Consider the following 12,177-nt stretch of genomic DNA (forward strand, 5'->3'; position numbering starts at 1 on the left):
TGGTAGCATAAGGTTCATCACAACTAAGCTCACAATTCAAGCACTGTGCGATCCAGAATGTTCTCACAGGTACCAAGCATGGATCGAACTACGGTCAGATAATTTAGTGTTTGCTGTACTTCATAGGTTGTACAGGCACATGGCTTACCACCATATTTTCCCCAAAGGGAAGTAGCCAACATACTAAGGCCACCAAAACACTGATGCGGTTAACAGTTAGCATAAGAGTAATTAATCAACACAGAATGGGCAGAGTAACTAGTAATCACTGCCAGGGCTGCATAGTAACACCTTCACTTTAGTCCCGAGGGAACAGCCATGTCGCAAGAATCATCTCATGCTTCCAGACCATCGGCAAAGGAGAGGAGATCTCGCCATCCCTCATGTCATAGACATTGACAGAAGTGTTCTCCTCATCAAAGGAGTAGTGCACAGCATTCTCCGTTACATCATCTAAGAAGAAGATTTGGTCGCTGGACATCCCATACTGAGACGCGGACACAGCCCTGGAGCATGATCGTCCGAGGAAAAGAATGTGGTCAACCCCAAGAGTTGTCACATTCACCCACCGTGAGTGCTCGAAGTCAGCCTCAAACACCTCAAACTCACTAATCCGTCCAGCAACAATCGTGTCATCTACCATTCTGCAGCAAACCTTCCTGCGTACCATCAGCAGTGCACCACGTGATTCAACTAGGTAGAGCTTCTTGCTGCCCGTAGTGTCATCTGGGAACCAAGCGTCAAACAAAGGGTCAGGATCACCCTTGATGACCTGTCCAATTCGAGAGACCTGTGGGTCGCCGGTGCTTGGATCTTGGCTGATGTTGATGACAAGGAGGTTTTCATCATCAGCAAGGGCGTAGAGCTTTCCCTGATAGAAAGCCATGTCTTCAAACATGTGACATGGATCATACGCACGTACAGACCATGAGGAAGCCCCTGGCTGGCACATTAGAATCTGACTTATTTGTCCAGTGCCAACAAATGCTGCGACGAGGTTCGGCGAGCACACGATCAGCTTGGTTAATGTGGGCACATACTCGGCGTCCCTGATATCCATCCACGTAATGTAATGTTTACCATTTGGTGTAACATGGTCCTGATACTTCACATATTTATCAGCTGCATTTGGTGGACGGAGCCGGACGCAAGACAGAGCAGGGAGCTTCACGGTGGCCCCGGCGAAAGGGTCGAACAAGAAGCAGCCGTTGTCCCGTGGGAAGACGAGCCAGCTGCCAAAGGCGGCGCCCTTGTAGCCGACGCAGCCAAAGCCAGGGAAACGGAACGGCTTGCCGTAGGGGAGGCTGTAGAAGGTGCCGTCGGGGAGCGCGAGCAGAGGCAGCGGCGGAGGCAGGGGGAGCTGCCGCGCGGCGGCGCGCCACTGCGGGCACACGGCGGCGAAGCGGGCGCGGTCCGCGTAGGCCGGGAGGAGGCGGAGCACCATGCCGGCCAGGTCCCGCGGGATCTCTGACCACGACGACGGCTGCCAGGCCTCGGCCATCCGAGTTGATCTGGCAAAAAGATGAGCCAGCAAGACGCAATATTAGAATGTGCTACTGCTCCATCATCACGGTAAAAGAATGCGCCAGGATCCAAGAATCCAGAAGCGACACATCGCAGCCAGTGCACGCTGAGACAAATACGTCGAACACCTCGCGTGCACCGCCACTGCGCACGGCGAGAGCTGCATCTTTGCGGTCGTGGGGGGTGTGGAAGGCAGGGAGTAGCCAGCATGCGCCAGAGGAGGAGGAGGGGAAGGCAGTCGGCGTACCAGAGGTCCCCGCGGCGGAAGATTGATGCGGCGGCGACCGCGCAGCTGGAGAGGCGAGGTTCCGCCCTGCTGCCTGTGCCTGCTGCCTCCCGGGGTGGGAGGGGAGGGTGGAGTCAGGAGGGGGAGTGTCTGTGTGTGGGCAACGGCAACCTGCTGGACAACGGCAACGGCACCGGCACCCTGGTGATAAAAGGTGGGGCTTGTCCCGAAATTGGATGGAGTTGGGTCTGGGCCCACACACAAGTGACTTAACTGCAAAATGGTACTGCAGGCGAGTCTTATCTCGAAATTGTGCCCCGTTGGATCTAAGCATTGAGCAGCTGGGATCTTTTTTGTGCAATCAGTACCTTAGCTGCTATATTTCTGATATACTAGATTTATTTTGAGCTTATCAGAATAATTTAATGATTTTAGCATTTAAATCTGCTTTTCTATATTTATTTGCAGTTTTTGGAATATTTTAGTGAAGCCAAATTTTAAATTTGATAATTCTTAATTTGTTTTTAGTTTATTAAATTTTTCTAGTCATAAATAAAATCTTAACTTCGAATTTTTTTTGTTAATTTTGAACCTTTTAGAATTTTTGGATGGAAGAACCAACTATGGGCCTACTTATCCATATCAATCATCCGACTTTGAATATATAAATTGGAAACTTGGCGTTAAGCATTGAGTATATCCGAAATTGAATGCAAATTATCCATTTATTTTAGCATCTAAAATATATGGATTCAGATACGGATTATTTATTTAATATCTAAACCTTTCGGACCGAGAGTTGAACTTCTGATAAATAAAATTAGTGACCACCATAATATAACCCTTGTTCGGCAAAAAGTCTAGCGAAATGTATCCTCTTGTGTATCTCATACTCCTATTGCTGGCCCTTTCAGATACCTATGACACCAATTTTTCCATTGAAAAATTTGAAATTCAAATAAATTTCAAATATTTAACATAGTTGGCACACCCCCTAACAAGCAAAAAAAATCAGTTTCTAGCTCCGCCCCTGCCCGATACTGATCCTATGGTGAACAATGGAATGTTGTTATGCTTGCGAGCATTTACCATTGCTTATGCACATAGACCGTATTAATTGAGACTGGAGTTCTGGACCAATTTGCTACTCCCTCCGATATCCAAAAATGGAAACAAACTTAAGGATCCCTTACAGCTACATTTAAATCGGACCCAAGTTCGAACAAACCAAATGGGCAAGATAACAAAACAGATTTAAAAGGAGATTGACCTAGACGCACGTTTAAAAAGAATATAGATGTTTTGGCCGAAAATAAGGAGCCATCAAGATAACAGATCAGATGGGAATCTAGAACTTACTTTCACACCAACTATAGACCTACAGCTCAAGAAATAAGGAGCCATCAAAGCATATACGTATCATGACAAAGAACTGTATTGGCCGAAAATCGGTGGATTTTGGTTCTACCTGTCACCACCAGTAAACACAAACGCAGTTCACCGAGGAAAAGCTTTTGTAATTTTCAGCATCCAAGACTGTCTCTTCCACCATTGACACTGCTTCTGACATGCTGTGATCATTGAAGCAACTTGTGTAACGGGAGCCATATTCCATCATGTTTATTGCTAGCTCCAGTATCACCCTCCTTATCCCAGGGCAGCAAGTGCTTGGTTCTATGCTTGCATTCAGCACATCAACGAGCCGCTTCGCAAATCTGTCCTTGGTAAGACCGTCTTCTATTTCTCGAGAGAAGTCTTCAGGAATAGCTCTACATATCTGTGAACGAAGACCAATGAGGATATCTAATTCTACGCCGTCTACAACCATTATTCTTTCCAACACCTGCAATGAGAACAGCAGCTTACCGTAAGTCAGCGATCATTTTAAAATCCTACTCCCTTAGAAATTAAAGTCGACATACTTTGATAAACTCTAGTTATACCAATTTTGTAAATCCCTAAACTAAAATGTTCCGATCCATTTTCTTAGTTTTGTTACTGCACGCTTTTACATATTGTAACAATTTATTATGGCATTGTGGAATAGCTGGACGAAGCTAATTCTAAGGCTGTTCTCTAAGAAAACAAAGTGCTAACTCTATGCTTGCCTAATCATCACCTAAAATAGAGCACCTCAGCCAGAGTAACAGAAAACAGTTCACAAGCACAACTAGGACAACCAACACAGAATCAAGTATCCAGGTGCAGACAAACCAAGTTGAAAGATAAAACATATAGACCAATGGTAAATAACATAATCCACTTTTGAACACCGAATTAGTAGAGCTCACCTCTCTCAAGATGTAAGATAGTTCTTTCAGGTCCGACTCTTTAAGCTCAGGTCGGGCGTGCAGGCACATACTCCACAACAAACTAGCTGCCACACACCTGTACCTATCAATGTGGATCATAGCTGCGAGTTCCTTCATAAATACATGCCTTGTATCGCTTAACATAACCAAGCAGTTGTTCACACTATCCATTGCCAACATTGCCAATGCTTGGCCAGATACCTTCCGTAGCAACCAATCAGCATCAGTACTCGAGGGTCCATCCGGAGTGAGAAATGTCGTCATCAACCTGGTAATGATTACTTTTATGCGCCCAATCGCTTGCCTTGCGTTTACATCAAGGGCAAGGTTTTCTCAGGATTCCTGCCACCAACATCCTCAATTCTTGACTGCTCATGCTATCTCCGAGGATCTCTGCAAGGTTTCTTAGTAGGAATACATTGTGTCGCAGTTTTTTAACGACGTCCCCTTCAACGCTTATGAGCCTGTACAGAACCTTCAGTGATGACTTCACCAAGACCTTCCGCTGGGTGTCAGAATACGTGGTGTTACTTCTGCAGTGGTCTGTAAATCCTATGATTTTCACAATAAGGCCACTTGCTTTAACGATTTCCGCACAGTTGTCCTGATCACAATAAGGCCAGCAAGGTTGTGAAGAATTGACATGCCTAGTGCGGGCAGAAGATCCTGCTCTGTCAATGGTTCCTCCTGAGGCACTGACCAGAATTCCTGAATCCGTTTCCAACATCTGAATGCCCAGGAGTTCTGTTCGGAAATGATAATCTTCTGAGAGGTTGAGTGGCCTTGATTTTCTAACAGTGACAGGTAATTACCAGTTTCCAAAACTGCATCTTGCTTTTCCTCTTGGCTGTCAATGGCACTCAAAAGTGGGTTTCCTATTTTCTGTTGGTTCCCATAATCCAAAAGTACGGATACAACCTGAATTGTCCCAGGAATAGTGACGACTCTGAGACTCTTTGCAACCTCAGCGGTTATCACCGCCACAGATAACCTGATAGTTGTGTCCTCTAGGGTTGACCAGTCCAGCATGTTGATTAATGTGGCCATCGTCTTTGTAGAAGTGGTAAGCTTTGAAAGGAGACGTGTCCTGGTCGGCTCCCTTTGCAGAAGGCTGTGCATTATCCTGATCCCATGGAGCTGCATCTTGGGCGAGCCTGAGTTAAGGGAATCCATGGTATAGCTGATGAGGCTGGTCTTCTTTGGAGCAAGAACATCCCTTTCCATGCATTTTTCCAAGGCATAGCGGTAGTAGAAGTCGATGGATTCTATTGCCCATTGGCCTCTGAATCCACCGCGGCGGATGAGGGATCTCCGAGGGATGAATGAGAAGATCTCGAGCGTGCAGGCTATGAGATAGAGTACTCCTTGGCCGAACACCATGACATAGAAGATATTCAGAGATGGCGCAAGGTTTGTATTGGCAGGATTGTTTGGATCACCATCACCGTACTCATGCCGTATAAGACGCTGCAGCGAGACCACGACACGAGTCGCTGCAGCTGGGATTTGCAAGTTGCCAAATGACACAACCACCACCGCTGACAATTGGTATGAGATGACGAAGTTTCTATAGTATCGATGATCATGCACGGTCGCCGTCATCACCAGCGCAGCAACCATGCACATGTCCAGCATTAGCCGACGCCAAAACACTCGCTTACTGCCCAGAGCACGATCTACTAGTTTGGTGATTCTCTGGAAGCGTAGGCGGCTGATTGTGAGTAGAGAAGCACTGCTAGAAACAGAAGATGAAACCCTATCCATTTGGCCATTGTGTTTCTCAAAGTGACCTTGGTCGTTAATCTGTTGCTGTAGCTGTAGCTGTAGCGATCTCGTCGTGCAGAGGGAGCCAACAGGAGGACTGCCACTAAGGGGACACACAGAGATGCGGCACGGTGCAGCGGTGTCTTAGCCAATACTAGTTTCCAAGCTCTTGAGGACAGAAGCTTACTGATCGCAGCGGTTAGTATTAGCATGCTAACAATAATCAAGTAGTTAAGCCCTAGAGGGACGGGCAAAAACCTCTTCCGGATCATCACGACCAGGTAGTTCAGAATATCGGAAAGGAATACGATGATGACCAGGCCATTCCAGCCAAGAGGCCTAAGAGCACCTCTGGTATGGAAGAACAATCGGTAATCCAGTTTGTTGTTGCGGCTGAACATCCTGAAGTATATGTATAGTCTGCAGACTGACATAATGCATATTTTTTTTCGAGACAAAAGAAATGCAGATCAAGGCAGGCAGCACAGATCAAATGGCCGTGTATCATGCTTGTTGATGCTAGTTTCGCGTTCAACTACATAATAATTATGTAATGGAGCACGATTGATGAAAAGGAATATATGGTGCAAATTGCGGTAAAGAAAGAAGGGTGTTATGTCATACCTTGCGGCTTCAAGAAAAACTATGGTTGTCGCAAACCAAAAGTCGTCGATTGGGCGGAGCACCGTGGGATAGCCACCTAGCAGGACGACGGTTGCCCAGGTGAACGCCAGCGTGCCGAGCGCGTTGCCGACCCTTTCGATCACGGTGATCGAAGCAGTTGAGCGGCTTCTCCAGCGTGGCTACCTTGCCCTGATGCCCTGCGCCGCCGGTGGTGCTCTTCTGCGGCATGGCTTCCACTCTCGCGCGAGCCTCCGCTCTATTGCGCAACGCCATGTAATTAACCCAGTGGCAGTAAGCTACTAAGGCTGTGTTTGGTTGATTGTATCATTTGATTCATGTATGAAATGATTTAAAATAATAATGATCCTTTTGTTTGGTTGGGTGAATTGGACCAACTCATCCAGGATGAGGTTATCCCACTTAATACATTATCTTACTATTACTAATTGGAGGCTCCTTTTGAAGTCTCCAGGTGAAGCCACCTAGGATTCCTAGGTGGACACTCTAAAAAAAAGAAAAATCCTAGAAATTCTCACAAAAAAGCAAAGCATCCGACCATCAATATATAGATTTAAATCACCATAGCCATTGGATCTATTATGTTTTCAAAAAAATTACCCACCAATGCCATTATGAAAACAACCTAAAGTAACCCCCTAAATCTATATATAAATTACCCACCTATGCCATTATATAAAATAAACTAAAGCAACCCCCTAATCTTTATCTCCATGTAATTTGACTTAATTGTCGGACGTGAAATATGAGGTGAACGTGAGATATACATCAATGAATCTATCTGTTAGCAAGAATATATGTTTTACGTACATCAATAAATCTATCTCTTAGCCGCACATGATTAAAATGTCCACGTGAATGTCAGAATATTTTTAGACCTTAATGGTGATTCAGAGTCCGGAGCTTAGTTTGCATGGCCATTATATATACAGGAAATTTAGAGTCCGGCGCTTAGAAGCAGGCGATTCTCTCTCCCGATCCATCCAACAGGCACCAAGCTTGCGAGAACGCTGAGCTCCAACGGGTTTCAGTTTGTCTTTTGTCTTTTCTCATAGGAAGACGACCATCAACCAAAGGTACCAATATCTCTCTAAATCATCCTACTATAGAATAATCTCCATAGATGAATGCCCTAACCAATCTACCAGTACTGTAATCTCTTTGTCTCTCTGTATGTCTTTCTCCGTGGTCATATGAGAGGAAAATAATCAATATAATGAGAATAGAGTTATAGGCGAGATGGGTTTGTTTTCATCGTGCGCACGGTCGCATGCAAGCTTGCAGATTGTTTGGTTCCCCTTCTATAATTAGATTAACTTTTCATGGAATATATTAGTACTATTAAATAATTTGTTATTGTATGGCCTCCTGCATACGTGGTATAGATGACTTGCTTCTCACCATTGTTCTCAAACTGTTATTCCTATCGCATCTTTGTATCGAAATTAAAATAATACATTTAAGTATGGCCAATCACGACAATCATTTATGTTTTTTATGGAATAATAACAATCTTGAGTTGCTACTGTCGAACACATGCAGATATTTACAACGACATTCCAGAGATTGCAGTTTGCCACCAACCCGCAAATTAAGCTGTTAGTATCTGGCACTCGGTAATAACCAACAATACATAGATCCAGTTGTAGTAGTACAGCAGGCAACTGAATTCCATGTTTGTAGATAATATCTTTTATATAGAAAAATAGTCCAATTGAATCCATCACCATCTTTTGCTTATGCAGTTCAACAAGTTGCAATGGTGAGCAAAACTTTATCTGAAATTAGACCGGGAAAGGAATTGTGGAACATCAAGGCAAGGGTAACCAGATTGTGGAATGCAACCTTACTCGGTAGTGGCGAACAATTAAGTCTTGACATGATCCTTATTGATCAAGAGGTATGATAGATGTTCACTTTGATTGCAATTTTTGGTATATTTTTTTGTTTACAAATTATTATTGATGATGCAAAATTAGGGAACCATGATGCATGGTGTTATCAATAAGGCCTATATGGATAAGTTCAAACCATTGATTGAAGAAGGCAATGTGTACACAATTGCAAAATGTCAGAATCACACCAGCAGCCCAGAAGTATCGGCTAGTGGTAAATGACAGAATAGTCAACTTCTTGCCCACAACTACACTAAAAACGGTCAAAGATACTGAAGACATTCCAAAGTATAGTTTCAATTTTATGAGCACGGATATGCTTTCAGCAAGAATAAATGTGGACATGTACCAATCAGGTAAACCATTACTGGCTTTTCAATTTTTACACTTCCACTCATTCGACAGCCATCTAATAATAATTCATATTTATGTTTCATAGATGTTATAGGTGTCGCAGCACACATTGGACCGATAGAAGAAACAAGGACAAACTTTGGATTTACCAAAATCCGTGATATTGTGCTTCTGATGGAGTAATTCTCTTTTCTTTTGTAGTAAACAACTACGAAACTTTCAACGTTTACATGCATGTTATAGAACTTCTGTTGAACTAGAAAATATCTTCTATAGTGCCCCTACAAATAATTAATTTCATGGTTAGATATTTAAAATATTTATTATTATGCACTTTTAAATTTGTAGTGATCATGAAGTTAAAGTTAGATTTTGGGGAGACAAAGTTGAGGAAGTTGATGATGAGACAAAATTCCATGTCATCGCAATAACATCTACAACTGTGAGGAAATTTGGAAGTAAGTCTTTATTCAATATGAGTTATCCAATATTAATTATTCAACAAACTAACCTCCTAGGAAAATAAATAATTGATATTTTCTAGGGTATTCTCTATCGTCAACCAATGCAACAAAAGCCAGGGACAGTCACTAAAAAATGTTGGACTCTATTTACCAAAGCAAGTCTTCACACATGGACAGCTGTATGTTGCAGTGTCTCGCGTTACAAGCAGAGAAGGCCTTAAGATCCTGATATCAGATGAAGAATCTCCAGAAGATAATATGGCAAAAAATATAGTCTACAAGGAAATTCTGTAGCACACTATGTACCTCTGCCTTCACAACGTAATGTAGTTCAGCCCTTCAAAGTACCACATACCAAATCACGTGTTTCATGTTTCTCTTCACACAAATTAGCTGAACCTATAATATTACTTAAATCTATTATGCAGTGATATAAACTGATAGAAGATGTCCAGCAAAAGTATTAGTAGAAATTCAACCACACACCCACCTTGGAAGAAGTACAAATATTATAGGTGCAATCAGTGTACAGTGGTATTTGTACAATATTAATGAAGATGTGAATTTATTAGACCATAGGAGAGATCCAAACAGTGTAATACACAGCTACGAATAAGAAATTTCAAAGGGGCAAAAAACCGGACTCTGTTTTGGCCGCAGCAAGCCAAATCGAATGAGAGAGAAAAATAAGGTGTGCTGCTAGATGCATGGCTAATCTTTCGGTAAAAATTAGCATAAAAATTTACCAGTTCAGCAATAATTCAGTATAAACCTCAGGTTGCGATTCAATAATACAGAAGAAAAGAAGAGAGAAAAGGTACCTGTGAAGCGAATCCTTGAGGACGAATCGGAAATCCATAAGAACGACGGCTACAGCAGCAACTCTCCAAAACCTGACTTTTCAGATCCGCACGAGTGCCAGCGACCGCTACGAGGAGCCGACCGTAGGCAATCAGGACGGGTGATTAGTGAATCATACGACAAATGCCAGGCGAGATAACATAGAGCACACCTGCACCAGCCGCTGATATCTTCACCTATGCCTATCCGTGATCTGATGAATGGGGAAAAGGAGAAAACACAACTGTACAGCACCCTGCTTTCTTTCTATTTTAAATGCGACAAGTTCCTAGCACCCTGCTTTCTTTCTTTTTTAAATGTGACAAGTTCCTGTGGGCTGTCGATAGGTAGACACCTTGGATCGTCTCAACATTCACACAATGAATAAGTCTTCCAATACAACATTTTATTCATTCACCGGCAAACCATAATTTTTAATCCATGTAGCCATCTATCGAGATAATATTACATCCCCCTAAAATAATAACCTAACTTAATCAAGAAAAACATATAGTCCTAGCGATGACATATATTATCTTCAAGTATTGAAAAATAAGAGAGTAGTAATTAAACAATTTTGATTATTAGCTAGGAGTTTAATTTCTAAATAATTTTTAAATACAATATATTTAAAAAATATTAGCCCGTGGGGGAGCACGGGTTGCCTCCGTGTTAGTTCCCATGAGACAAGCTAGAAAAAAGAGACAAATTTAAATAAAAATTAAAAATGTCAAACACTATTATATTTTCTAAAAAGTTACCCACCACTATTATTGTGAAAATATTCAAAAACGAGCTCTAAACCTATATTTCAATTACCAAGCTTAGCTATTATAAAAAATAATCTAAAGTAACTCCATAACCTTCATCCAATTTACTAATACACATCATTATAAAGTATAACTTAAAATGTCATTCTAAAATTTTATCTATGTTATCCACGTATGTCGTTATTAAAAATAACCTAAAGTAAACACCTAAATCTTAATCTAATTATGTTCATGTGCATCATACAGAAATATCAAAAAGTAAATTAATATATGATTTTAAATTACCTATTTATGTCATTGTTAATATAAAAATACTAAGTTAAAGTATATACACATGATGAGTGCCACCATTTAGACCATTTATATATGTATGTGAGGAATCGATGAAAAATATTGATTTGTATGCTAAACATAATGTATGGAGGATTGGAGGTGTCATGGAAAAAATATGAATATGGATGAAAAAGTGCATTGAGTAATTATTAATTAAAAACCAATCACAACTGGACAAAGATAGGTACATATCTATATAAGTATTATGTTGAAATATTGAAAAATAAGAGAGCACTAGGTAAACAATTTTGATTATTAGCTAGGAGTTTAATTTCTAAATAATTTTTAAATACAATAGCTTCTAAAAACATTAGCCCGTGCGGGAGCACGGGTTGGTGGACTAGTTCTACTAATTAGAGGGTGTGTTTGGTTGCATGCACCACATGATGCATGTATGGATGATCCTGGATGGGATGGTTCAACCAATTTGCTTGTACCATATGGTTCACTCTAATTATTAGAATAATGTATTAAGTGGGATGGACTCATCCTGGATGAGTATGATCAATTCACCCAATGAAGGAAATTTCAGGGAGTGTTTTCAATCCGTTCCTGTACCTGATGGCCGCTCCCGAAAACAAGGTTCTTCCCTTGGTTCCCCATATTGCACAGGTCTGCATGACATGATTTCACCATGGGGTGAAAGTGCGAAAAAAATCAAATGGATGTTTCATCGTGTAAAAGACACTGGCATGTACCTGCGGATCACCTATATCGCTATCCTCTCGAGGCGCCGATGGGGTTTTCGGTGCTGCTCCATAGCCAGTAGATTGGGTCTGTTTGGCTGCTGAACACCCATAGTAGCTAGTAGATTGGGTCTGTTTGAACTGCTGAAAATCCAGAGTACTGTTGCTGATTGCTCACAGGTGGGAGGCAACACTGGCCGGTTGGGGAAATCCTCTTCGTTTGCTGTGCCCAAGATACCAGATACACACACTTAGAGATGACGGCTTCATTATGGAAAAGGAAAACAGGGGATCCAATTCTAGAAATGGGTGTGGCTGCACTATATGACCAGAAAATACTCAAGATCTGGAAACTCATTGCTGCTTG

General features: G+C 42.1%; 1 protein-coding gene and 1 pseudogene across 1 annotated transcript; both read right to left on the reverse strand.

Moving 5' to 3' along the window:
* On the reverse strand, positions 1–1,916 carry LOC101767143. The gene is made up of 2 exons (XM_004959615.3): positions 1,772–1,916; positions 1–1,511 (listed from the first exon to the last, which is right to left on the reverse strand). Exon 2 carries the CDS (start codon positions 1,499–1,501, stop codon positions 299–301), a length of 1,203 nt encoding a protein of 400 aa, XP_004959672.1. The 5' UTR covers positions 1,502–1,511; positions 1,772–1,916; the 3' UTR covers positions 1–298.
* A 1,305-nt stretch (positions 1,917–3,221) lies between these two features.
* Positions 3,222–5,834, reverse strand: LOC101767544 (annotated as a pseudogene).
* Between the last annotated feature and the right edge of the window lie 6,343 nt (positions 5,835–12,177).

The sequence above is a fragment of the Setaria italica genome, chromosome II (assembly GCF_000263155.2).
Source record: "Setaria italica strain Yugu1 chromosome II, Setaria_italica_v2.0, whole genome shotgun sequence".
NCBI lineage: Eukaryota > Viridiplantae > Streptophyta > Magnoliopsida > Poales > Poaceae > Setaria > Setaria italica.